The sequence below is a fragment of the Anarhichas minor genome, unplaced genomic scaffold (assembly GCF_050575085.1).
Source record: "Anarhichas minor isolate MPS153535 unplaced genomic scaffold, ASM5057508v1 ptg000025l, whole genome shotgun sequence".
Classification (NCBI taxonomy): domain Eukaryota; kingdom Metazoa; phylum Chordata; class Actinopteri; order Perciformes; family Anarhichadidae; genus Anarhichas; species Anarhichas minor.
This window is the reverse complement of record NW_027466471.1, coordinates 13,416,898-13,443,788: the sequence shown is the minus strand read 5'-3', so window position 1 is coordinate 13,443,788 and position 26,891 is coordinate 13,416,898. Positions and strand designations below refer to the sequence as shown.

General features: G+C 43.4%; 1 protein-coding gene across 4 annotated transcripts in view; it reads left to right on the top strand.

The window, feature by feature from the left end:
* The window catches only part of mef2cb (myocyte enhancer factor 2cb), a 60,904-nt gene extending 35,200 nt beyond the window's left edge, over positions 1–25,704 (top strand). The window contains exons 4-10 of one of the 4 annotated variants that reach the window (XM_076099270.1): positions 10,204–10,347; positions 13,146–13,323; positions 14,138–14,185; positions 19,432–19,604; positions 20,973–21,102; positions 21,466–21,601; positions 22,033–25,704. In XM_076099270.1, the coding sequence (XP_075955385.1) occupies positions 10,204–10,347; positions 13,146–13,323; positions 14,138–14,185; positions 19,432–19,604; positions 20,973–21,102; positions 21,466–21,601; positions 22,033–22,279 (1,056 nt within the window). In that variant the 3' untranslated portion in view covers positions 22,280–25,704. Of the gene's footprint in view, positions 1–10,203; positions 10,348–13,142; positions 13,324–14,137; positions 14,186–19,431; positions 19,605–20,972; positions 21,103–21,465; positions 21,602–21,936 lie in introns of all 4 variants that reach the window. The other 3 variants (XM_076099268.1, XM_076099269.1, XM_076099267.1) reach the window with 3 other exon arrangements.
* Positions 25,705–26,891: the final 1,187 nt, after the last annotated feature.

The window sequence follows — 26,891 nt, the reverse complement described above, 5'->3', positions numbered from 1 at the left end:
CCTGAGGGCTCAAATGCTTTCATATTTGCGTGTATTTGCATATACAATATAAGATATTGTGCTTACATGCACACGCACAAAGTTGAATTGGCCTGTGTACGCGTGTGCTCGCAATGACTGCACTGCATGGGTGTATGCATGTGTACATACACGGTGACAATTGGCTCGAACCCTGCAGAGCTGTTGGCATTGTGATGACCTCAGCCAGCACAGCACACTCTGATGCCATTGGCTCAAGTATCACATGGAATGGCACATGCCTCTTGGTGCTGAGCTGACCTGCCTACCTGCCAGAGGAAAGGCCGTTGGCCAATCCCATTTCCAGCAGATTAACCTAATCTGAAAGTTCAGCTCACCCTGTAATCTTAAACAGCAGCAGCAGGGACCTGCCTCGCCACCTATGCTCAACTAATTTCTCTCCCTTCTTTTCTCCTGCTCTCTCCCCCTGTCCTCACTTAGGAGGAACTATTAAATGAGAGGGGGAAGGGGAGGGACAGAGGGATGGATGAGTGCGAGAAGAGAAGGAGGGAGGGAAAGAGGGATGGAGGGAGGAAGGCTGGTAATTATTTCCAAAGGTCATTCTGTTAATGACTACCCGCTTGGCTAATGAGATTCAGCAAAGCTCCCTCACCATGTTTCACCCTGCGTATGTTTCACCCGTGTGCCGAGATGTGTGAGAAGCACAGGTGTGATTTCAGCCCAGTGACAGTCCACTGGAGGGAGGGAGGGAGGGAGGAAGAGGAAAGGAGGAGGGGGTGGGGTGTTGGCGTGGAAATGAAGAAACATAAAGAGAAGGTAAATCAAGCAGGTATGTCTGGAAGATGGCAAAAAGAAGACGAGTAATGTAGCATATCCGCACCAGTTCACTGCATGCCTTGCACAATGTTTCAATTAGCAATACAACATGATTTTCCACACACGTTAAACACTACAGAGACTAATTTGACGGATTTCACTGTCATTTACCTAAAAAAAATCCTGTCTTTATTTCAGATCAGCTTTCTCATAATATTCTCGCAAATCAACAGGACATGTGATCTCTCTGAAGTGCCAGTGTCCTCATGTTCTCATGCCTCGCTCTTGTGAAAATATTTTCCAGCATGTGTGCTATTCTATGTGCTTATTTGGTTTCTAAACAGCATGGAGAACATTAGCCCGAAGGAGTTTTCCGTGTTGATCAGCCCACTGAATGACTTCTTCTCATGGCTCTCAAACACTGTATAATTACTCTGGCTCGAATGCTTTCACTAATTTACCCTGCACGACTTTGACATGTGTCAGCATCCAAGAGAAATAAGGGAGTTATATCATATCTCCTGTCTTACAGTTGTCCACAGTAATTTTGTGTGGAGTCATTTTGAGGATTTAAGCATAGGGTACATGTGGTGCGACAAGGGGTGGAGGTAAGGGGCGGGGTTGTCTCCGAGATCACAGTGCCTCAGTGTTTACTAGTCACGGAGAGATCGGCAACATGGCTTGTTTTTCCTGGTGCGCTGAGGATTAAGGTCTGAAGCTTCTTTGACTAAGTAAATTAACCTTATGACATTGGAAAGCTAACGGTATCACAGTTTGTTAAAACAAAGACCCTGATGACAGTTTATGTACAACCCACCGCACATCTTTAAAAAAAAAAATGCTTAGTTAGTATCTGCCAGGGTTGAGAATCACAGGTTGAAGAAAGGGCGAAAGAAATTCTTGAACTATTAATAACTTCTCACACACCTCTACCGTCAGATCATACTTTATATTTACAGTGTTAATAATCTTGGTAAAGTTGGCTCTGGAAGTCTTTCCCAGAGTTACAAACAAGTTCTAAGGTTGGTGGAAAAAAATAAACAAGCTACCACATATTTTAAATATATGTGAAACACTTTTCGTTTTTTCAAAGTGTGGTGAATATCACAAACAGAGGCATGCCTTTGACCTCCTCCTCCTTACCCATTTAAACCCGTCTATGTCCTCTTTGGTTTGGACGTGACGCTTTCAGATGGACAATTGTTCATTCTAATGCATAGAAAAGGGTGGTGAGACAAAAAATACAAAGTAAAAAAAAAAAAAATCCATGTTTAGACTCTATTTCTTTCACACTTAAAACCTAGTTCGTTAAATGGTCAAAATAAAGCGCCACCCCCGAACAACCACAACCATCACTCTCTTATTTGATGTACTCTTTTTAAATGCCTCAAAAAGTGGTACTGGTCTAAAAATAGTGTGTGGTGAGGCTAAAAATAGTTGCCTAGCTGGCGGTCCTCGCTGGGAGAGGGTAGAAGAATAGGCATGGAATCACTCTCTCTCTCTTTCACTCCCCCCTCGTTGTGTTTGAAAAAGGGTGGGTGGGGGTTGTTTTTGAAACAGAGGAGTGAGTAAGCGAAGTGTCTGAGTATTCATTCAGCCTCCGTCTCTCTTTCTGAGGACCGACCATGAAGAGTTGCCCTCGGCGACCACATGCATAAGGCCATTGATCTGAGACCCTGCTGTGCCTATAAACATTTAATCCCTCGGATAAAGAAGTCTATTATTCAATTCACTTGTTTTTCTACCCCCACAGTTTACCAAACAGAGGCTTCCTGTTTGGTTGTTTTTAAAAAACTTTATTTATTACAGAGAAAATACATTCTTGGAAAGTTACATTATCTGTGTCAATAGAATAAAGTGCATTTTAATCAGCCGGTCTGCCTGTGATACCAGTAACAAAACCCTGAGAGGGAGTCAACCTCACACAATCAAGTCAGTCTCCTCACGCAGCTGAACATTGCCTGTCATACGTTTTAGGCTGGCACACTACAACACATCTGTCCGCGGCGCCAGCCTCAGACATAAAGCGAGCAAGTTTACCGAGTTCCTATTTTATAGACTATATGCCTCTTCCACTTCTTAAGAGTGGCTAAAAGCAAAGATGACAGATAATGCACATGATCTACAGGCTCAGCATTTTATTCCACATCAGACGCCCGCTGCGCAGAAAAGCAGAACCTCAGACGAGAAACTAAGTAGCACTTGGATCTCTGTCAGAGGTGTTTTTTAAGTTCAATATGCTGAAGCGGAAGTCTGAGGTACGCACACAACAACAAAAAGAGGTTTTAAAAATAGACTGTTTGAAATGTGCCAATATGTGGTCCCTGTGGTGTGGAGCGGTGAAAAAGGCAGGCCACTTCTGAGGCCACGCTGCCAAAAGGCAAGGCTTTTCCATTACACAGCCCAAAACAATTCACGCCAGCCATTAAGATGAAATGATGCCTTGTTCTTTGAAACTATTTGTGGAAAATTCGGAATAATGAAGATCTATTTTTATAGATGGCATTCCCTGCCCTGCCTAGAGCTCCCCCCCTGGCCTCAGCCCCTCCCCTGCCATGATTACTGCTTTGGACAGGGTGTGGAAACTCATGGTCACAGTATAGAGGTCAACCGACTGGTCATTGTTACTCAAGGCCTCCCTCAGGCTCGCTTTTCCTGCTGTGGCACTACACGATAAGAGACAGGGAGACAAAAGACGATAAGTGACGATCGGTGGGGGGGACAAAGAAGGAATAGAGTGTCGCTTGAGTTTTACCCAAACAGAGCTGGAATCATTCAGCTGAAGCTGTTAAACTCTAACTATCTAACGGTGATTTAAAGTATGTAATTGAAAGCTTTATTGACAATGTCACAGTCACATAGTGACGTGTGAATAACTGAAATAAAATGTTACAGTATGTTAAGCAAGTATGAGAGTGTTTTCCAGATTAGCCTTAGCGAATTGATTTTAACGTTGAATCAGAAATACATATAGACACATTCCCATTTCTCTCATTTGAATAGAGACAAATTATGCAACTGGAGCGTAGACGGGATGGAAGACGGGTAGTTTGAGGGTGCAGAGATAAGTGCCCTCTTTATCCAGTTTCACTGAGCTGGCATTGTGTCTCATAATGTCTATCTGGGTAATTATACAGTGTAGTGACTAGTGTGAATGACCACTTTGTTCCCAGGGCCGGGATGCTGCTGTAGCAAACAGTTTTGGATTCTGACATGTGCTTAGTGTTTGTCTATTCCATATGGGAAACACTGCACCATCTGGTATTGTGCTATCTACTGGCTAGCTAAGAACTGTCTGTCTGTAAGTGGGCTCTTAATGGTGATCTTAGCACATGCACCATCGCAATGCCACAGTTTGGAGAAATGTGAAGGAACCTTGTTGCCCACAGTACCCTTTCTGTCTTACTCACTTACTCTTAACACTCCTCTTAAATGTGTGCTCTACTTCTCACTCCCTTTTTTATGGTTAGTCAACCTAGTAATCCCTAGACAGCTAGTCATTACATACACAGTTAGCCAGCGTTATTACTGAACACACGACCACTTTGCCAAGGTTGATGGATCCCAGGCGCCAGCCTTTGATTCCTGATTATAGTGTAGCAGGGCACCAGGAGTAAGGGGCTTCAAAGCCACCAAGTCACTGATGCATAGTTTTTCAAACGTCGCCTCAACCAGTGAATAGGGATGCACAGATGATGACTGACATGCTGTGATTTGGGGGTCCCATTCCTCAGATTGGTAACCTACAAAATCAACCGTCCCCCCCAACCCAAATGGTCGCTCACACACATACACACGCACACACACACACACCGTGTAGCCATCATCCATGGGCATGCCCCTCGACATGGTCCTGGCATGTTCAAACCACGCTTCATGAAGCTGTGGCCTTCTTGCCTTTGGTCTGCCATCTGCTTCCAATAAGCTAAGCCAGCCTGATCCCTCTGATGTTCCCTCCACTATGAAAAGCAGAGAGAAAGAAAGAGTGAGCGAGAGAGACAGAGAGAGTGAGGGCGAGAGACAAAAACGAGAGCAAGTGAGAATGAGCCAGACAGACAGAAAAAGAAATAGAAATATAAAGAATGAGAGCACATCTCAAACATACTATTACCCGATCTGTGCCGTCAGAAAGGCCACCCTGAGTGTGCTTATTGTGCAGTGGTGCTGGGGGCTCCTAATCCACTGCAGGTCCACTTCATGACCACCTCCATCTTGTTATTTGTGATGGGAAGGGACAACGTTTATCCCCACTGCCTCGCCCTTACGCTGAGCCACTTTGCTCTTTACCAATCTGCTCTGTCAAAATTGACTTTGCTCCCTGGTTTTCCAAACTTTGCCCCCACATTTTCCCCCTAAAACAGTCATGATCTAAATCGTGGGTTTGTAGGTTAGTGTGAAGACCAGTCAAAGGACACGTACTGTAGATTTATGTGTGGTTACGCCTACCGTAACCCATTCAGACATTTATACATTGTGTGGTTTTTAAAAGCCTATTTAAATATTGTTGCCCTAAACTTTAGATGACATTTTCTTGAAGATTATTTGGGAGCCCTTTTAATTTCCATTAATTAGTAATAATATAATAAGTAATTCAACTCAACCTACACCAATGCTCACATATTCTGAAAGCAGTCTGTATGAATTGCCAAATGTCATGTGTTCAAGGAGTGTCTCTGATAGTCAGAGTGACTCAATCTGTTCTCAACCGTTTTTAACATTGTGACAAACAGAGGCTGAGACCCTGCTAGGCAAAGCTGTTTATTCCCTGTACAATTTTACACTTTAACAGCACATCAAATATGATTATCCATAAGTGGCACAGTTAATAGTGCTTTCCTATTGTGCTCATCTGTCAGTAATTTGTTTTCCATCGCCTGCTGAAATATACTGCAAACCATAAATTGCTGCATTTATGGGGGAAAGGTCTTTGTGCTCTGGTGGTATACTATCTTCTTTTATAAGTCTTGGTTTTGCTTACAATAGTATGTGTATTCTGAAGACCATACAGTGCTGGCAAAGATATAAAAGGCCTATTATAACTGGCTGTTTTTGTAGAGGGTTTTTTTTTCGCTGAAGCTGTCAGCCATTGGGTTGAAGACATTGAGAAACATTCACTGGCCTGGCTGTCGCCAATAGCCATAAACACAATATTGAATGTGTCGTACCCTTTAGCCACTGCCAAGATAACTGCAGAGGGGAATGGTCAGCAATGAAGCTCTTTCCAAACACAACCCAGCAACTAGCCCAAGTCTATCAGAAATAAAGATGTACCCATCAAGCCAGCAATATTTTGACTCGGCTTCTGCTGAGACGTGGTAGTACTGCAGAAAATGAGGGGAAGAGGACAGAGGTAGGGAGACAGAGACAGACTGTGAAACAGACTGAGACAGAAAGATGGGGGCAGAAAGATGGATAGAGGGATAGAGAGGGTGAGCAGGGTGGCAGAATGCCGAGCAGACGGATCCTGGTATGGCAGGAGCTGTGGGCAGGCGTCAGCTGTCCCTCGTAGACCCCCTGGGGCCACCCTGAATTCACACCCAAATACCCTCCACAGTTTTTCTCAAGAGCTACATGAAGTTATTACCCACACCCTAAACTATGAAAGGAGTATAAGGCTGGACTTTTTCCTGCAATTAAAACATCAGAGAACTCAAATCTTTGACAGATGTACTAACACCAAACAATATACAATATGATTCAGTTCCCTTGTAGCTCAAACCTGCCTCTGATTATTTCAATCCAGCCCTGGCCGCCTTGCTCACTGTAGTCCTCCAGCCCATCTTAGCCCTGCCCAGTCTAGGCCAGCCTAGCTGAGGGGGCAGAGCTGAAGGGTACCGATGAGACGGGTGTCTAAATATGTAGGACGCCGCGTCTATGCTGTGCCTGCTTCACACAGGCCCTGTGACAAGTCGAGCCATGAGGGAGCATCATGAAGAAGGAGTTTAATTAGGAGCAAGCCTCCAAAGGGGCCACAGAGAAAGACACCAGAAGAGCCAAGCAAGCATACACAGCTTCGTCTCTCCTTTCTGTAATACTTTTTCTCCTTCCTCTTATTTTCTCACGTTTACTGTTCTCACTCTCTGTAGCATGCCCGGTGACTGTTCACATTGTAGTAGTTAGTAGCTTTGTAGCTTTTTTCTCTCTCTTACCCCCTTTCTCCATCAGTCTCTCTCTTTTGAACTGGTTTCTCACTTCACATTTTTCTGTTGTGTTAAACTGTACAGGAAATTTAGTTTGATTCGTCTTATTTTTAGTTCAAAATGAACTGACTGACCAAAGAATATATTCATTAATTAACAGTGAAAAATGTTACTTTTGTAATCGGAAGCAATACAATTGCCATAAACCTGAACAATGCTCCATAGAAATGCTCTGGCTTTTATGCCAGCAGTGATTTTGGAAGAATAAAATAATGATCATTTCTTTATGAAACAGAAAATCCCAGTTACTTGTGAAATTGAATAATTTGAATATGAGAATGATCATTTGGGGGAATGTTTTCTGCATAGAATCCTTCGTACAAGTGAACTGCACCAAAGTGTTTTTGCTTAATCCTCATCTTATTAGCATATCCCCCAAAGACTCTATTTTCATGCTAGCTCTTCATACCCATACTAACTTTTTTCAATATAGTTGTAGCAGCTCCTTTTCCAATGATCATTATTCTCTCCGTCATTTTGAATTGTACGTCTTCGATGTGTCTTATATAGTGATGATGTCACTGAATGAGAGACTCAGAGCCTTGTTTGGAGCAGCAGTCGATGACTCTGTGGCGCAGAGCCATGAAACACAACAAATTCAGGGCACAGATTAAGCAATGGGCTATTAGAGAAGGATATATAGGATGACGAGAGTAGGGCGGTGAGGGGGAAAGCGCAAGAGTGAGAGGCCCTTCTTTGGCTATATGTGCACTCCAACGGATCTGATTGGCTGTTGGGTTGTGTGTCAGCCTTTGGCAACAGGTGTGATGTCTTTAAGCAGGTGGGCATAACTGGGATGAGTGGCATACCGTCCTTGTACCGCACCCTCAATGTGCTGAGCCCCGATGGAAAGCTTAGCCGGGGCCACATGCTTCAAAGTCATATAACACTCATGCCTTGCACCCAATCAACACCCAACGCAACCACTGCCCAACCCCCTGTGAGACCAGCGCTCAGTTGCCCCATATGGGTGTCACCTTTACCCCAGCCCTCCCCCCCCCCCCCCCCCCCCCCAGCAATGCCCCACTGCTATTCTTCCAAGAAGTGGAAATGAATCTCTCATGCAATCACTGCTAGCGGCGGTAGGTGGTGGAAATCTGTGCAAGTAGGAAGAAAAGTTGTTTTTCCTTGCATGCATCCTCATGTGAACAGAAAAAGGCCACTGGTTCAGCTCTTGTCAGTTCGATATGATGCATCGCCGAGGCCAGAATGAAACTACACCAAAGAAATAGCAAAAGTTTTACATCTCACGCCTTTGCCAAAAAAGACAGCATGCTAAACCTTTGCAACCCCTTTGTTCTTTTGACTCATCCACCTCTGATGGAGCAAGAGTGCCTGATTCACTGTGGGTCTGTTAGAAGTCAGATATCCTGCACCGCCTTGGTTGATTTGTTTGGTGTGATTTCCTGAAGACTGTCAAAAGATGTGAGAGACGCTTTCAAATTCAGAATTCCAGATTTCCACTCTGGGGGCCAAGTGAGAATTCAGAGAGAGAAGAGGAGAGCCAGCAAATGTTGACACGCTTACAGTAGCTGCCTCGCCACGAGACGCCTCAGGAATCAAACAGTTATCGCACACACACAAAAGAAGCCCTCTAAGTTCACTAAAACCACACTCAAAACAGGCCTTTGTTGTGCTGACATGAGAGATGACTGGATTGTTATTTGTTTTCTAAGCAGGCAGATCGCTCCCTGTCACTTCGGCTGCTGGTTGTGATGGAGTAGCTAGCACTCGTATCTCTTCCGTGAGTGAGTACTGACGGAGACAAACAAATGAGAGGAAGAAGTTCACTGAGATTAACTTATCTTAGCATCTATCTTCCTCCTTGCTCCTGCTCAGTCTCTCTGTCTTTTTTTCTTGACGCTAACACCCACTCTCACACACCCACACATGCACACACATACACAGACTCATTCCCCTCTTTCCCCTCCCACACACAGACACACACACACTCACACCAGCAGACACATACACACACTACAACATATACAGAGAGAGAGAGAGAGACACACACACACTTGATCAGCATCAAATACAGGGTGTGCTAAAGTAAATTTAATTACGTCTGTCTGATATGGAGCTTCAGATGAAAGTAGGAGAGCGCAGTGTGAAGCGACGACTGCACAGACAGGAGCAGGCCCGTGATATTCCTCCTGTAGACTAATCTCCCTTTATTAAAGCCAGGAGGAGAGAGGGAAGCGGGGGGAGGAGGAGAGTGAACGCGGGCTGGAGAGGAGAGGAGGTGTGTGTGGGGGGGGGGCTTTGATGAGATCTCTAACTGTCATCTACTGTACTTTTCTTCTCTTGCGCTCTGTCTTTGTCTCTTCTTACGAGGCGAATGAACACAGCACCTATCGGTACATGCCTACTTGCTCAAACAAACATACCCTCGTGCTATCACACACGGTAATGTCCTCTGAAACTTATCCCTGTTGTTATGGTTGTCAACAATATCTAAAAAAGGACCGAGGCAGCGCTCTCCCTCTTACGCTCTCTTTGTCTGCGTCTCTCTTCCCCTCAGAGGGAGTGGTGAGCGAGTGGAGTGTGCGCTTTTCTGCCTGTCTGCTGTTTTCTGGCCAGTCTAATGGGGGCAGGTGGCCATCAGGTGGCCAAAACAGAAACTGCCACTTTTAATAGCACATAATACCACAGTCATGAACTCAAGTCCTTCAACTGCATTTTAATTCTATTTCATGAAACACTGATGATTATGGTTATAAAATGTATTTTACTTTTACGACTTTTCCTTTTCCTGTGTAATTACGAGGTTTCAAGGTCCATGATATGTCATTGGGTGAAGAGCTTGATCACTTGTTATGTTTCGCTATTGGATGCGATTAAATCCTTTGTGCCATTTTAATGTTTTGCTGCATGTTTTCTTGTTCACAAAGCAGTCAGTGTATCCTTGTGTCTCCCCCATGTTGATGGATGTTTGGCGGAGCCTACCAAAATCATTACTTTCTTTTGCGGAACAATTTGTCAGTAACAGACACAATTTTCTCAGAGAGAAAAAGTGCTTTGGAAACGTATTCATTTGAAATATATCAATACAGTAGTTATAGTTTTGTAATTGGTCTTTTGTCAGGATGGATTGTAAAGGGTACCTCTTCACATGTCATCACCATGTGTCCCTCCCAAGCTGTTCACTTGGGTCATGTTCCCGATCCCAAAGCCCTTCAACTATTTTGTGCAACTGCTGTGTTTGCAGACATTGAGAAAGAAGGGCCTAAACGGCTGTGACAGCCCAGACCCCGACGCAGACGACTCGGTCGGCCACAGTCCCGAGTCCGAGGACAAGTACAGGAAAATAAACGAGGACATTGATCTGATGATCAGCAGACAGAGACTGTGTGTAAGTACCTCTTAAACCCCGAACCTTCATCTCATCTTTCTTTCCTCTCTTTCCCTTTTTTTTCCCCCTTATGCTTTCTGTCGCTTTGTCCTCGTCTCCTCGTTTTTGTCATCTGTTCCTACCACCCACCTCTCCGTCCCTTCATTTGTGTCTTTCTCCGTCCGTCTCTGTGGTTGTGGGACCTGGCAGGCATTAAGCAAGAAGGAGAACAAAGGCGCCGAAAGCCCGGAGCTCGAGTCTGCTCTCATCCTCTCCCCACGCACTGAGGAGAAATACAAACAGATTAACGAGGAGTTTGATCACATGATTCAAACTCATAAGATACCTGTAAGTACTGGGTTGACGCTACGCCGCATCCTCAGCAGGCTAACAAAATGCTGACTTGCCAGTAACTCTTGAGCTAACCCAGCTAACCACCATTGTTTGCCACTAGACTAAATACACAAAGTGAGAGTGAGACAAGAGTGAATTGATATTGTATACTTACAGTAAAAAGAATTACAGTTCCTTTGATTTTGCTTGATTACAGTTGAGAAACGGTCCTCTAATTTGACACAACTGTAACCATAACTAGCAGGCACTTTTGCTATATAATTGCAGACTTTCTCTCATGACAAATTTGAACCTTACTGGGTTCCCTCCTTGAACCCGTTACCCATAATGCCTTGCCTGGCTCTCAGGGGAGGTGTGGTCTGCATGCGCTTTTCCTGCACCAAAACACAGCGCTCAGTCACCCGTAACAACAAGGACAGGCATTGTGGCAATGAAACAGCAGCAGACATTCAGAAACTCTTAAGCGTATCTCCGTACCTCACAAAACTCAATTATCTCTACTCCTTGCTGGAATAATTGAAGGCAAAGTCCTCAGTAGCCTAACAACATCTCTGTTAGACGTCAAAACATGTGAGCTGCTGAATTTGTATTATATTGTCTTCATTTTACAAAGAATCTAATCTATAGCCAGAAGCCAGAAACCACAAAATAAAGGCTGCTCTCTATGTAAACTGAGCCTGCCCTTCGTTCAGAAAGCACCATACTGGAATGATTAGTGCTGTAGCCTTACAGAGAAAGAGATAATTCCATGGTATATCATTCAGAGAAGAACAGTAGTGTCTAAGCCACGTGGAGCAGGGGGAGATGTGGTTAGAAGCAAGGCAGGGGTTGGTGAGCTGGGATGGCGTGGCGGTGTAGGGTGGGTTTGGGATCAGAGCTGGGTGGGGATGGGGGTGGAACAGCAGGGTGGTGGCGTTGGGGGGCGGGGGGCTCTGCAGACAACAAGTGGCAGTTCAACGTGTGGTCAGGGTGGCTGCCAAGCACTGGGCCTCTGGATTGCAGGGGACTGTGGGGAGAGGCGAGGAGGAAGATGAGTTAAAAACAGGAAGGATGGCACCAGTTAAAGGACAGCTTACAGACGGGGCCCTTACACCCAGCGAAGGGATGTGTGTTCACGCAAATGTGCACACATTGAGACAGCTCCCTCACTCTTAGAAAACACCGCATAGGGAAATCTTGAGGTATAAAAACTCCAACAAGGAATTCGAGATGGAAGAAATTACTGAAAGTCTTTAAAAAAAATATAACATAACCAGAGGCAGCCCCTCACTTAAAATAAAAGGAAGCTTCCACAGCTTTTGGCTAGCCCACCACTATGTGAAGTTGCAGTAAAAGCAAAACGTTTAGAGACCCGCAATGAAATAATATTTGGCCTGCAAAAAGAACAAGACAAAGCACCGCTAAGGCACATATTCCACTTCCAAGTAAGCCAGGCTGATGATCCCCTGATGCGCTCCCTCCATGGCTCTGAGACACATGGCAGTAATTTAGGGTCCTATTTTCTACTTCCTAAAGCTAACATGCAGGATGAACCACTTCCAGGGCACTCCCTAGGTTAAGCCCTTCTGCCAAGTGACACAATAAACATGACAAACTAGACGCCCGGGGCCGACAGGCTACCTCTTCTCATGTTCCTGATGAGACTGCTGACTGATCTGAGTCTACCCCTTAATAACACTTTGCATTAGCTCCATGTGACAGGCAAATAAATGATACCTAATTGCATTCAGTTCTCCAGTCTTGAAGCTACTATTGCAAGAAATATTGCAGACTTTTTTAGTGAGGTAAAGACAGACTGAATTATCTTTAGCCCTTTTAGAACAATGGGATGCCATTGGCTGTCCTCCCAGTAAATTCTTCCTATTTCTCTAATATAAAAAACCAGGAATGTATTTCAGGGGAAATAAATGTCCACAAAATAATATTTCCAGGTCGGCCGTTGGCCTTCACGATGACAAACGTCACAACGTATCAGCGACAAAATCTTAGGCCTTGGGCAGAAAGATACAGTAACCAATTCTGGTTCAAGTTTGAGCGACAACGTATTTCAAACCCATCATCTTGGCGGCAATTTGAGCAACTCTGGGAGGAGTTTTCTAGATGCTTACCCTTTAATTTCAGTGCTCCCCTCCACCATCCATACTGTCTCGTATTTTTAGTCTTTGTCTCGGAAGCTGTTCTCCGTACCGTTCATCTACGCATTGCTGTTCATTGTTAGTTGTCCTTTGGAGCTTGGCTGTTTTTTCTTTTGTTTGACTGTTTTTATTGCAGATAGTCAAGCAATTTTGAATTCCTTTGAGTTCCTGGAGTGTTTCTGAATTGTCACGTCTGTTTCTCTCATCCTGTGTCCATTCCTCTGCTCGAAGGCCTTGTTTTAGTTTCTTCACCCACTGCAATAATTACTCTCTTTAGTCTAATCAACCTTGTTCCTGTGTCTCTCTTTCTTTCTTTCTCTCTCTCAGCAGGCCGTGCCCCAGTCGAACTACGACATGTCTGTGTCCCTTCCCGTCAGCAACCAGAACAATCTCATTTACAGCCATCCCGGTGGTTCCCTAGGCAACCACAACCTGTTGCCATTGGCGCACCACAGCCTACAGAGAAACAGCATGTCTCCCGGAGTCACACACAGACCCCCCAGTGCAGGTAACACAAGAAGAGCCTCACATGCACTCCATACACCCATGTACACGCTGTTATCCAATCTCTCTCCCTTCTCAACTGTGTGTGTACCCTTCTGTGATGCTAATAGGCACACGCTTCGAATGCGTGATTTCTTTTATGACAGCTTCTTGTAATATTCCTAAATCTAAAAGCAGTGAATTCATTAAAATCTATATTCACATATTGCTCGCTCAGTATTTTTTTTTTGCATATTAAATCCCAGCCCACAGTCTCGTTGATTTAGGGTGAGGTTCCACACATGGGATGTCTATGTACAGGCTTTGAGTGGTGACATAAGCAAATCAGGCCTGTTGGTTTGTTATTGTTGTCCAAAGTCCTTTTTCTGTCCCTCTGGTCTGAACGCTGCTGCCCACACCCTCACCCTGTCATTACAACTGGATGCTAGAAGCGCTAGCACAAACTAAATATGAGTTTTGGCGCTCGCAGCATCCACACCAAACCGCACATGTTCTGGACCCTCCCACTCTTCCACCTCGCATGGCTTAAAAATAATAATGTGTCATTTTTCTTGGACGGGAGCTCGATGTATCCACTCGCAGTGTCCAGTTGCTCAGAGTGTTACCATTTGAGTGGGAAGCAGTATTACTTCTAGTATCAGTGCACATATGATGTACTGACACGTAAAAACACACACACACACAAAGTGGATTGTGATTAAATTGAGTTCTCTGAAAGGCCACCGAGGTAAGAGACAGGAGGCATCGTGGATGTTAGGTGGGCGTCTATCCTCTAATGGTTTTCTCTCTTTTGCTTTCCTCTCTCTTTCATCTTTCAGGTGGCCTCATGGGTGCTGACCTCACCACTGGCGCAGGCTCCAGTGCTGGTAAGAATGGCCTCCTCTTCTCGCACACAGTTGTCTGCTAACACACATACACCCACACACATTCACACACACACACACACATACATGGCACCCACTCACCCACTCTGCGCCATAAAATGCATGACTAATAGTAACCCAAACCCGAGTGGAGATTTGCCCATGATGTGTTGATGTTAGTGGTCGTGGAGTTCATCTGGGAATGTTTGCCCAGTGCTGGGGCTGTGACACATCCGGCCTGCGTTCAGCTATAAAACGGTAGAACAAGTGTGGGGAAACAGAAATAAAATCATACTAAATACAGAAGCGGCAAATTGACTGACGGGCAGCCAGAAAAGGTGCAGGACCTTTGAATGTACTCTTGAATTGTCTCTGTTTCTCTATAAGATGAGCCATATCTTTATTTCTACCACATCTTGGATTTGGATGATAATTCAAAATGTCAACACCACGAGCTCCCATTTGGAGCTCACACAAACCCATTACACAGTAACCGCTATCATATGTCTGCAACCAAATTAATTCAATGTTTGGAGTGGCTCACCATGCCATAATGATCCTGTGGAGAGTGGAGCAACCCATGTTTGAGGAACATATGTAAGGAATCTTATGTATTAGCTTCTGTGTCTCGATGGATTTGTCCCTGAGGACATGTCAGGCACAAGTTTATGCCAAAGAGACTCCCTTTTAAAGGGTTAAATTTTACAGCCTTGACGTACAGTGCAGAGTGTAAAAATGGAGAGTGGGGGGGTCAGAGGGGTACAGCTGGGCAGCCTTGTCTGGCCCCTAGGGCTCCATCACAAAGGGTCAATGCCTGGCTTCTCTGTCTGGTCACTCATCACACACACACACACACACACACAGACAACAGGGCCATTTGTTGTGGCGTGTGTTCCGGCGACGGCGTGCTGCAGAGCATGCTTCAAATGTAGCCTTTGTGTCACCGCGGCGAATGAACAGAGGCGCTCTGTGAGAGCTGTGCGTCGCTCAGCAGCAGCGAAAAACACGACGTGGAGAGAGAGTCATGTGGGAGCTAAAAGATTCCATTCAAAGCTCTCTTAAATCTCATCCAGGGGGGGGCAGAAAAAGAGTGTGTGTGTGTGGGGGGGGGGGGGGGGGGGGAAACCCCAGTGATGAATATCCACTGATGGTGGAAGCATGTGTGCAAAGGAGAAACAGTGGGGGAACACAGATGGAAGTGTTCTGTGAACTTGGTCAGCCGTTTTAATGATGTTCCTCTAAGTGACTCAGTGTGAGGTGGCCCAGCCGCTGTGGCACCACAAAGACCGTTTTAATGTTCCTCTTCTCCTCACAGTAAGTTTTGATTAGCTGATAGTACAAGTAGTTGTCTGGCCTGTGTATGAGTGTCTTAAGTGGCCTGGCCCAAGTGACATAGGAGGTGCCTTGCGTGTGTGTGTCTGTGGACATGTGGATGAGTGTGTGGTTCAGACATGCGCATAAACATAACACCTCTTTTGTGCCTCAGATGTCATAGTCTGTAAAGAGAGAAAATCACAGATTGTTACATGGAATTAGCATTGCCTTGGGTCCTCCTGTAGTTTGGAGGGAAGTTTTCCTTAATCCCGTAAGTATCTGCCATGTCCTCAATCTGTAAAATTACAATTCCACTGCTGATAATATACATTTGACCAAACTCATCTCAGTAAATTGTCTTTTATATATTTTGTCATTTCACAAAAGATTCCTTTATTTATTTTCCTTTTCCAGGCTAACAATGATGCAGGTAACAGTGGAAATAATAGATTTGACAGCATTTACAGTGACAATTCAGTCGGCTCATGTAGCTATGTATAGCTAATGGTTTCCACCTTCGTGAGAGTAGTCCTTTTGAACAGGCTGCACAAGTCATGACACAAACTGACATTTTCAAATATGTCATAGCCTTAGTTAGTATAGTTATCAAATGACTTTCAAATTTTCTGTATGCTGTTCATAATAATTACAAAGTTGCAATAAATTACAAAATCCTTCACTATTTTGAATTTTTAAGGAAACAACGGAAAGTCCATTTTTGTTGTTAGTTGCCAGCAACACTGTTGTGATTACTTTAAACTACTTGAACTACTTGAGTGTATTGTGTACTTCACTTCTCATGTAGAAAATACAAACTTAAGAGTTACTGTTCATGGCAGATCATGAAAATATTTCATGAAGATAGACTATGTTTCAATCATATCTGGAGATAATCCTTAAATTTAATTGACACACAGACTTTTTATTTATCCGGTACAAATATGCCGCGTGAAAGCCAGACATGGGGTGAAGTCTAAATCACACGAGGTCCCCAGGTAATTCATGTCCAGCGCAAATAGGGCATGTTACTAAAAGGCTGAGTCATCATGTCTCTTCAATGGAAATATTATGGGAAGTGTGCACGTGCATTCGCTCATTTATATACCGTATGTGTTCAATCTGTCAACTCCTTTGCTGGCTAGGAGAGAGCGCGAGCTGAAGAAGGAGACAGAACGCGAAGGAAGGAGAGAAAGAGAGCTGATGAAGGGAGCTCCGGACTAAGGCCCCAGCTTGTAAAAATCTCCCACCTCCATTTGTGCAATTATGTAGCTGTCATCTATGCTCCAATCAGCACTCTGCTCACCGAAGCACTGAGAGGAATTAACGAGAAACTCTAGTCACCTCTCACCTTCATCACGCACCAATTACTCCTGCAAATGAGTTGCATACAAGCTACATCTTGAAGACATCTCTGGTCAAAATCACACAGAAATACAAGCTACAGAGCAGACATACAAGAACTGACAACAAGTCGGGTTCAGTAGATCATACAACGTTTGTCTCGATCTTGGCAGCACCTCACACCAACTGTACAAGTTGTAAGCGTGAGTGTGACACCTTAGTTCAGTTGGAGAATTCAGGGTTGAATGCACATTTAGCCAAACCGCAACGGAAGAGTGTGTGTGTTTGGGGAATAGAACGGAGTGCGCCTGTTAGACCACAACAGGACATCAGAAATTTGTTCAGTAACAGTAAAATGTATGAGTTTAACCACACACCTCTCCTTTCTGTGTGTGTGTGTGTGTGTGTGTGTGTGTGTGTGTGTGTGTGAGACAGAGAGAGAGAGAGAGAGAGAACAAACACTCTAGGGGTGGCTTGTCAAACACATGTATCTGGAGGTGCAACAAGTTGTAACCATGACACCTAGAGTGACAGATTGCAATCCTTCAGCTTTGACCTCAGCTGTCCCCTTCACACCTCAGAAATAACAAAAAGCTGTTTATCGTGATCTCCGATCAGATGTTGTTCTCTACGTGTGAATTTTAAACTGCAGCAAAACAGACTCCTGGTTGAGCTGCGTTTAATTTTGGTACTTCCTGTAAACGGTTGACGCCAGCGAGTGCGTGCAGAGTAGCATTTGAAGAAGGGAGTTGAAATGAATTCTGGCTGCAGTGTCTTCAGCTGATATTATAGTTGAGCCAATGTGTCCGTATTGAATTCAACTGTCCTTAAAGCTACAGAATAGAATGATTTGAGTCACAGTTCTTGCTTCATTAGTTTAATTAGCCAATGATTTTACTTTCGAAGCGCTTAAGGACTGGCCTCTGCCACTCATGATCATACCCATCTAGCAGATAATTGATTGGACTGCAGCCATCTCCACAGGGCGGCAATACACAGATGTCTGATTAACTGTCACCAAGATGAAGTCCGTGTCATCTTGACCAAAGTGTGTATTAATGTCTCTCTAAAGCTCAGTCTCTTTTTTTAATTCATCTGTACAGAAACACTGATGTACTTCCTGCTGGGTTATTTACTAAAGTGTGTGTATGTGTGCTGTGTGTGTGCGTGTGTGTGTCTGTGTGTGTGTGTGCGTTTTGTGTGTGTGTGTGTGTGTGTGTGTGTGAGGTCTCATTCATCTATCTCCACATGCACCCACTCAATCTCACAAAGGGCCAGCCATGAGAATGAGAGAGCAGGAAAACTGAAGAGGCAGCTGCCTCTTCGCTAATGTGAAATTGACACTGGAACTAAGAGGGTCCAATACAAAACACACACGTGCATCCATATGCATGGCTCGTGCAAAGGAAGTCATACAGCATGTCTCGTAGAGTCTCAAGTCGTACTCTCAGTGTGACAGACAAATGTTACTTATGTGGAACATTGCACATGCAAAGTTGTGCAAAACATACAATAACACACAAAGTCTAGGTTGTTAACATCGACTCGTATGTGCTCACACATGCCAGCAGAGGCACAAACACATACACACTCCAGCAGTCACACACACACTGTTTTTCTCATTTTCTCTCACCGCTAGCGGTCGTTTACTCTTCAGATTGTTCAAATTGAGCTTTTGAGACTTTTCATTTCCAAACAACAAAAACCTCGCTCTCAAATTAAACAAAGATCAGCGAGGGAAATTGCCCAGGAAGACATCTGCGACTCATTTTCCCCTGGAGTATATGATTAGGAAATTCATTTATGTCTAACGTATAATTCCTGCCCGTCTTTCAAGTGGGAACGTCCACACAGTGCCCTGTGTTCTACCCCTTGGAAGAAGGAAGGAAAAGTAAGGGGAAAAACAGCCTGTGGGATTGGGTTAGAAACAAAGACTATGTTGCTTGCAAGAATGCTCCACTCTCAGTTTTTTTTTTATGATCTGCTGTGATTTCGCCCCACCGGTTTTTGAGCAGGAAATGGGTGCTGCACTCGGTCCTCCGTATTTAGGGGACTGATCCGGTGGAAACCCCAAGGCAGGGTCTTTGTCTGGAAGAACCACACATGTGTTTAGCTCTGATGGCCAAATGATGGGTCCCATCCCTCTGTGGTCTTGCTACCCGTAATTAGATGTTTTTACACGATTCACTGGCTGTTGCAGGACACATGTTGCCTTAATTGACAGTGACAGAGGTGGAGGGTGAGGTCCTCTCAAGTGGGTGCCTTCATTGTATGACTGCCAAGCAAACAGTGGTGATCATCAAAGCAAAAAACAGCACGCTTGTTTGACTATCTGCCTTGCCAGTGTGCACCACTTTCATAAAACATCATTTGCAACTCTGTTCAGAATGGTGAGCTAGTAAAATGTGTACCGCAGGAAGTAGAGATGAGACAGGAACAGTGAAAAGGCGCTCAAGGTGTAGTTCTTCATTAGGCTACACTGTCATCAACAGCAGGCTTTCCAAGATGCATTCAACTTCAGAAGCAGGTTTGATAATAACATATAGATTCAAGAATATTAAATGTTTCTCCCCCACCTCTCTTTGCTCTCTCAGGAAATGGATATGGGAACCATCGCAACTCACCAGGTCTGCTGGTTTCTCCAGGTGGCATGAACAAGAACATGCAGGCTAAGTCTCCCCCGCCCATGAATTTAGGCATGAACAACCGCAAACCTGACCTACGTGTGCTCATCCCCCCTGGCGTCAAGAACAACATGCCCTCCATCGTGAGTAATCTTTCCATCCCTCTTTCCATTTCCCCACTGTATGTCTTCCTATCTATTGGGGGGGGGGGGGGTCTTTCGGGTGTGTTTGCTATTGTTGATTTCCTTTCATGTCCCCTCTGCTGCTTTCATCTCTTCATATCAGACTTGGGTTGATGAGATCATGTTTGAGATACGCTTGGACTTTTGTTTTTTCATGTTCTTTGGCCCAAGTCTGATATACTGTCAGATATATTTCCTCTGCTGTGTCTGTATACGTAAGCGGACGCTTATACAATTGGCCCGAATATGTCTCCTTTCTTTCTAATAAGGTGTGTATAGTTACAATAGTTCTTAGCATCCTCTTTTCACTTTAGTTCAGTCAGTTGACTCAATCCTACAGCTGCTCCATCCCTAGATCAGCACTTAGCCACCACTTCTATATTCTCACTCGCACTCACTAATTTAAATGTATTACCCTCCCCTATTAATGCCGTCAGTCTGAGGATGTCGATCTGCTATTGGTAAGTCAGACTGCCACTCAGATTTAGAAATCTGAAACTTGAAAGCTTTTCTAATAAGAAACTGGTTAAAATAATGTTCTTGGGAGCATAATATGCCTTGTAGAACTGAGCGCGTTGCAGTCACCTCAGTCTGAAGTCTGGATTTGCATTCAGTTGTATCCTTCACTACTGACATTATTACATCAAAATACAGCGTTTCTGGGAAAAGCCGTCTCGACTCCAGAGTAACTTTAACCTTTATTGTTGCTGAGTCTGCTGAAGGCTCCAATGTCACCTCTGAGTACGTTTTGTGAGGGCACATAGTGCCATCCAGTGGTGCGTCAGAGTAAAAGCAGCCTGGCCTCTTTTCTGCCTTAGCCGTTTTGTCTCCTTCCTTCCTCCCTTTCATCTTTTCACCTGCATCTAGAGTCTCGCGTCGCACACGTATAGCTCACAACTTGTATTATTCAGAATTCAGAAATGAAGGGCAACAAAAGAGTTCTCTTTCATTTCGCCTCAAACCTCCATTATTTCCTGCCCCTCTGCTACGGTAAAGTGTCTCTCCCTTTGCCGTCGCTACCCTGCGTTGCCTTGGAGACCGATGGTGTTACTATAGCGACAGCGGGCCCTCGGAAAAGGGTGGTAAATGATAGGGTTGGCAGGGTTCAGCCGTGCCGCATGTCAAGTGATTAATTTCCCCAGAAGTTGGCATCGCATTCATTCTCTCAGCATCTGTTGAGCGAAAGAAAGAAATTAAAGAAAATTAAAGAAAAAAAAGTTTCTTGGTTCGTTGCAGTTTTTTGTTTGTTTTTTGTCTGTGAGTTGGCTTCATGTTCTCAAGCCTCTTCTATCTCTCTTGCTCTCTGTGTCTTCCTTTCCTCTGTCACAGAACCAGAGAATAAACAACTCTCAGTCTGCTCAGTCATTGGCCACCCCAGTGGTATCAGTAGCAACCCCCACTCTTCCGGGACAGGGCATGGGCGGTTACCCGTCTGCCATCTCTACTTCTTATGGTACCGGTACGTACTGTGTGATCTTTATACATTCAATTAGTGTAGTCTAGTATAGTTTCAGTTCCCCTGTACTATACCCAAACAACCCAACTAATCAAGTTTTGTTTTAGAAGTTGTGTAAAAATGATTTGACCCATTTCAGGTACATGTGTTGTTTTTGAACCCAACCTGCACATACTTCCCAAATGTAAATATAATACATCGGTCCAACTGCAGAGGGTGCTATTGTCACACCAACAAACACACAACTCATTCATGTAACATCACAGCAGCGTTTATCAGAGCTGCCTTCTCTTAGCAACTGCACTTTGACGTCTTTGAACAACCTATAATCCTCCTCCTGCTCTTCCTTTCTTTCCTTCCTTTCAGAGTATTCCCTGAATAGTGCAGACCTGTCCTCCCTGTCTGGCTTCAACAGCGGCAGCTCCCTTCACCTCGGCTCAATGAGCGGGTGGCAACAGCAACACCTTCAGAACATGCAGCATTCAGCCCTCGGCCAGCTAGGGTGAGTGCATTGAACTTAATTTGAGGTGTTGTGCTGTTGTGAAATGCATGATGTAACACATAAATCACAAGAGATTATTTTTTGATACGCCGAGAGTCCTTCACTGTTTTCAACTTTCACTCGCAAGGTCGAACATAAATATCACAACTCCTTGTTTTCTTCAATATGAGTGTGTGTGTGTGTGTGTGTGTGTGTGTGTGTGTGTGTGTGTGTGTGTGTTTGTGTGTGTATGCATGCTTGCATGCATGTTTGGTTGTGACAGACTGCCTTTAAAATCACTTTGTTTCTTGCTCTGTAACTCTGTAACCCCTTTGCGTTTCCTTTCCTTCCTACAGAAATTGCTCTAGCTCTCACTTATGTCAGGGTTCAAATCTCTCCCTGCCCTCTGCTCAAAGCCTGCACATCAAGTCCGAACCTGTTTCTCCTCCTAGAGATCGCACCAGCAGCACGGGGGGCTACGGTGGGGTACCAACTCCCCACAACCCCTCGTCCCGCCAGGACTCGGGACGCTCCCCCGTTGATAGCCTGAGCAGTTGTAGCAGCTCCCATGAGGGCAGCGACCGTGATGAGCACAGGAATGAGTTCCACTCACCTCTGGGACTTGCCCGGCCCACCATGGACGAGCGCGAGAGCCCCTCCATCAAACGGGTGCGCCTGTCAGAAGGATGGGCGACATGATAGCTCTGTCCTCTCCCCGGCAGTACCCCGAGTTACCCCGAGCCCCCGACAACGCAGCATTACGATGCCCCCCCAAGTCAGATCCTCTTCCTCCTCTCACCTGATATCACGAGTCACTCAACCACCCAACCCCATGGCCTCTCTCCTTTTATCTTGTTAACGCCGAAGGAAATAAAAGGGACAGCCCTTTTCTAAAATATGTTTGTAATTTCTTTTCCTTTTTTATTTTCTTTTTGCTGAGTGTGTGTGCTATACATATTGACATTATATAAACCAGTGGGGTGTTGTAATGGGGGTTTGGGAGGGTGGGCGTGGGTTGGGATGGCATCTGGGGGTATTTCTGTTGGGGAACTATGCATAAATTGTATTGTGTGTGGATAAAAAGAATCACGAATGCATATATATTTACACGTGTGTGTATGTGTACATATATGCATATCAACAAATAAACAAAAAAAATAGTCAGGTACTCTGTTTCATAAAACGTACTTACACTTTGCCTCAGCGATATATATCAGTGACTAGAGACAAAAAAAAAAAGACAAAAAAAACATTAACATGAGAGTGAGTGTGTCCAATGGAAAACACCTTAGCACTTGAGTTGGACAAACAATACATGTGTACAGTGTCGGTTTCATTGCTATATACCTTCTCTGCTGTTCTCCCTTGCAAAAATGTGTGTTAACATTAGATGATGTCATGTTGCAGGTTCAACGTATTTATGTAAATAGAGGGTCGAGGGGGGAAGGGCAGGGGTCAAAAGTTGCCAGACATTACAAGATTTATTTACTCACTAAATGAAAAAGCTATTATGCAACATTTGAAGAATTGTACAGGTAAACAGGCAGACCCAATGCTAGACGCGTGGAACCTTTGATGATCTTAGCGCTCCCCTTAAACCAACGGAGCCGAGCGAGGACCAGCCTTTGATCTAAGAGCTGCGTTCATGTAATCAAGAAATCTCTGGATCTAGTATTAATATTCAGTATTAATAAACAAAAAAAAAGGAAAAATAAAAAACAATTGTACGATACACTTGCTTATATTTTCATATGAAAGGAATACAATGCAAAGCATTTTTGTGGCTTTTTGTAGTTTCTATAAGCCAGAATGTGTTTTTTGATAGCTTTGCTAATAAGAGACGGATAGTTCGCCCAGAGGGGAATTGACAGGGCGTCGCTGCCCTAAGCCATTAAAGACAGACTGAGATCCAATGCTTTGCTGAACTGTTTTATCTTTGTAGAGGTTTGTTTTTAAACGTGTATTTCTAATTATATATAATAATGGTAATATTAAGATTCTTTAAAAAAAAAAAATCTGTGAAATTAACATGCTTGTGTATAGCTTTCTAATATATAAATATATATACTAATTTTTGTTGGTTTCTTAGTGGAGTTTCTATGTGCAGTTGCACATGTTGTCTGGTTTGTTTAATTTGAGCCCTGAACAGTGCTGTTCAGGCGTGTATTTAGTCTAACCTTCAAAAACCAGCTGGAAAGCATTGCCAGGGTTTGTGTGACGGAGGGAAAGACAGGCCTGAATGCTAAAACACAACCTGTTAGTGGAAAATGTCATGAGGCTGGAACTGGGGATGACACAAGAAATAAAAGTTGACACATGATGTACATGATTGTCATACTGATGAGGAAATATGACTGACCCTCCATCCATGTCTAGATGCATTTGAATGCATCAGATATTTCATTCTTAGCCTTAATTATCTAATTTCATAATGTTAATCTCGTAAAAACATGTTATTGACAATAGCGATGTTCAGTTCAATTTCAAATCTTAGCTTGTGTTCCAGATGTTGCACCAGCCCTGATCCAATCAATAACATTTTTTTTATTTTGAATCATATTTATGTAATGTAATTTTATGAGTGCATTGTGATTAATTACCCCCGATCATTTGCAAACCTAATTCGATTCGGAGTCGTCCTGTGACTCCTCATGTTCCACTCTTCAGAACAGGGTTCCACATCATTTACCAGATGTCACACGACAGTTCAGCGTCAGATACACAAGGACAAATTGATCATGCTGGTATGAAAGAAGCACAATTGTTTATTTTAAATAAATAGCTGTTTTGATTTACTCTTTTTTAAACAATGAAACTAGCCACATATCTCTCTGCCTCCCACTCCCGTATCTGCTGTCACTTAAGTGTTATAATATTTCTATGTGCATATTTCATGCAGGTTCACTATGTTGTTACTGTATACAGTCTGTGTAGTCAAACAGGGGCAGAGCCTCTATAACGGTGTTCTTCTCTCTTTTTTTTAATTCAATACAAAAAGGTTGAGAAAAAAAATAAACATGATGTTTCAGGCAGCAAAACGTGTGGAGAAACCAAAGCCAGTGGCATTTCTGTGTTGTAAACTCAACTTTATTTTCACATTCATTTATGGTTTTTGCAAGCATTGAAACAAGACAATAAAAGAATTTGCTCAAATGTACAATTGGTTTCACATTTCAATTTCAGTCAGTCAAATGTAGCTTTAGATGTCAATACCAACCACAGCAATTTACCTGTTTTGTTGCTCATTTGTCTCCCTGTGCATTGAAAAGATCATATTCAAAAAACACATTGTGTATTTACAATTTGTTATTTGCTCTGAATCGGCAAAATCATTCAGGCCTGATCATGTGAAACACATGCTTGCTGTCCACTTGATCAAAGCCAGCTAATTATCATGCTACTTGCTCACTGATTGAAATAATGCCAACATGTCCTCACGGTTGATTACAGTGCTGTAGTTTTGACAATAATTTGAACCAAAGACAACAAAGAAAACTTGTCTTTATATCTTTTTTTTTCTGTTTGTTAAATTTATCATCACCTGTTGACCAGTTGTTCTTTGTCATTATCATAATGGACTAAATGTTGGTACCTCAAAATTTACCTAAGCAGTACCTCAGCTGATGTTTTGAGAAGTCACTTGCAGTGAAAAGAGGAGACTATACACCTGTACAGCCATGTGTAATAACCATGTAATACCATTGATTAAGGTCCCTACATTCACATGGGATTCTTTGTTGCTCCACCGTGTTTGTGGTTTATTTAAGTTGTATTCAAAAGCTGAAAAGGACATTTCTTTCAAAAGAGTAATATGTTAAAATGCTTAAAAAGTCAGTTGGTAGTATCAAATGTAGCTTGTATAAACCTGAAAATGGTGGAGGTTTGGAACTAATGTTTTCTGGAACGCAAGAGCGGCTTTCAGCGGCATAAGCTGGCCTTTGTCGCCACTTGAGACTAAGATGGTATTAAATTAAATCCACATCTCTGTAACTCAAGGCACTTGATTCAGCTTTATGTAGTGAAAACGTATGAGGATGAAATAAAAGTCTCTTCTGATGGAGGGGAAGGCTTTTTGTATTTTGCAGAGATTTCAGTAAAGTTACTGGCTTTCTTAGTTATCCTGATGTGACTTGGTGTGATTTCATTGTGTTTGACTTTTTTCTGCATGCATCTCGAAGCGGTGGCTCTACTTTCTGTGCAGAAGAAAAAAACACTCAACATGAAAATATTTAATGAATGAATATCAGGGTACGGTGCCATGTAGCAGCTTCCCTTTAAGTCAAGACATTGTGTGACATTGAAATAATGACAACGGCCTCATTTTCATTTTAAAAATATGGCTTTCTGACACAAGTATTTATACTGAAGACATTTATTTGACATTTAAAGCCAAGCTTTATCTCACTTAACAGTACAGTTGCAGCATCATCTCTCAGTGATACATTATGCCATAGACAATACAAATGGACCTTACAGTCACAGGGAAAAACATGTACATAAACAATGCAAACAGTGATCTGCTTATCAAAGAGATGTGGAAACATTCAAATGATCTAGGCTTGCTCAGGACTATAGTACATTCCAAAAGAAGAGGGAGAAGGAAAAAGAAGGGGAAGGAGAAAGAGAAGAATGAGAGGAAGAAGTTCAGTTAAATAATTTCCTTTTCTTTCTTCTTTTTTTCGTGTTACCCTGTAAAAATCGTTGGCGACTGTCTGACGCACATAACCTGCAGTGGAGCTGTTAAGAACTGCGTATTAAATAATAATGACAGTGGATGATGCATTTTTGGCTTCTGAAAATGCAATACTTAGTAAGAACAGATACGCATTTACAAAGAGATGATGGTGTGATTAAACGACGGCGTCACGACGCAAACACTTACACAATTTAGACACATTTGATCCCAGCTGGGGGTTTGACGCTTCTTTGAGATCTTTCTTTTCTGCATGGCTCGTATTTTGATATTTTAATTCACCAACAGATCAAGTGTTTATTTTTCTTTATAATTTATAGCGAGTTTAAGATACAAACAATCAAGCAATAATATCAAACCGTCGAATCAAATTCGTTCGTGAGTTTTTCGCACTTTTTCTGTATTCACAATGTAGCCTATCTCTGTAGCGACTTATTTTATATAGCTGGTATACTATCTATGATTTTTATAGAGTTATTGGTTTTTTTCGTTAGCGTCTAGGATAATACTGTTTGAAAGAACAGGCTCACGCCATTATAAGATGCAGTTCATATCAAATCTGTATCTCGTTAGGCTGACTCCTCAGAAGACAACCCGAGCTTGAAGTGACGATACGTT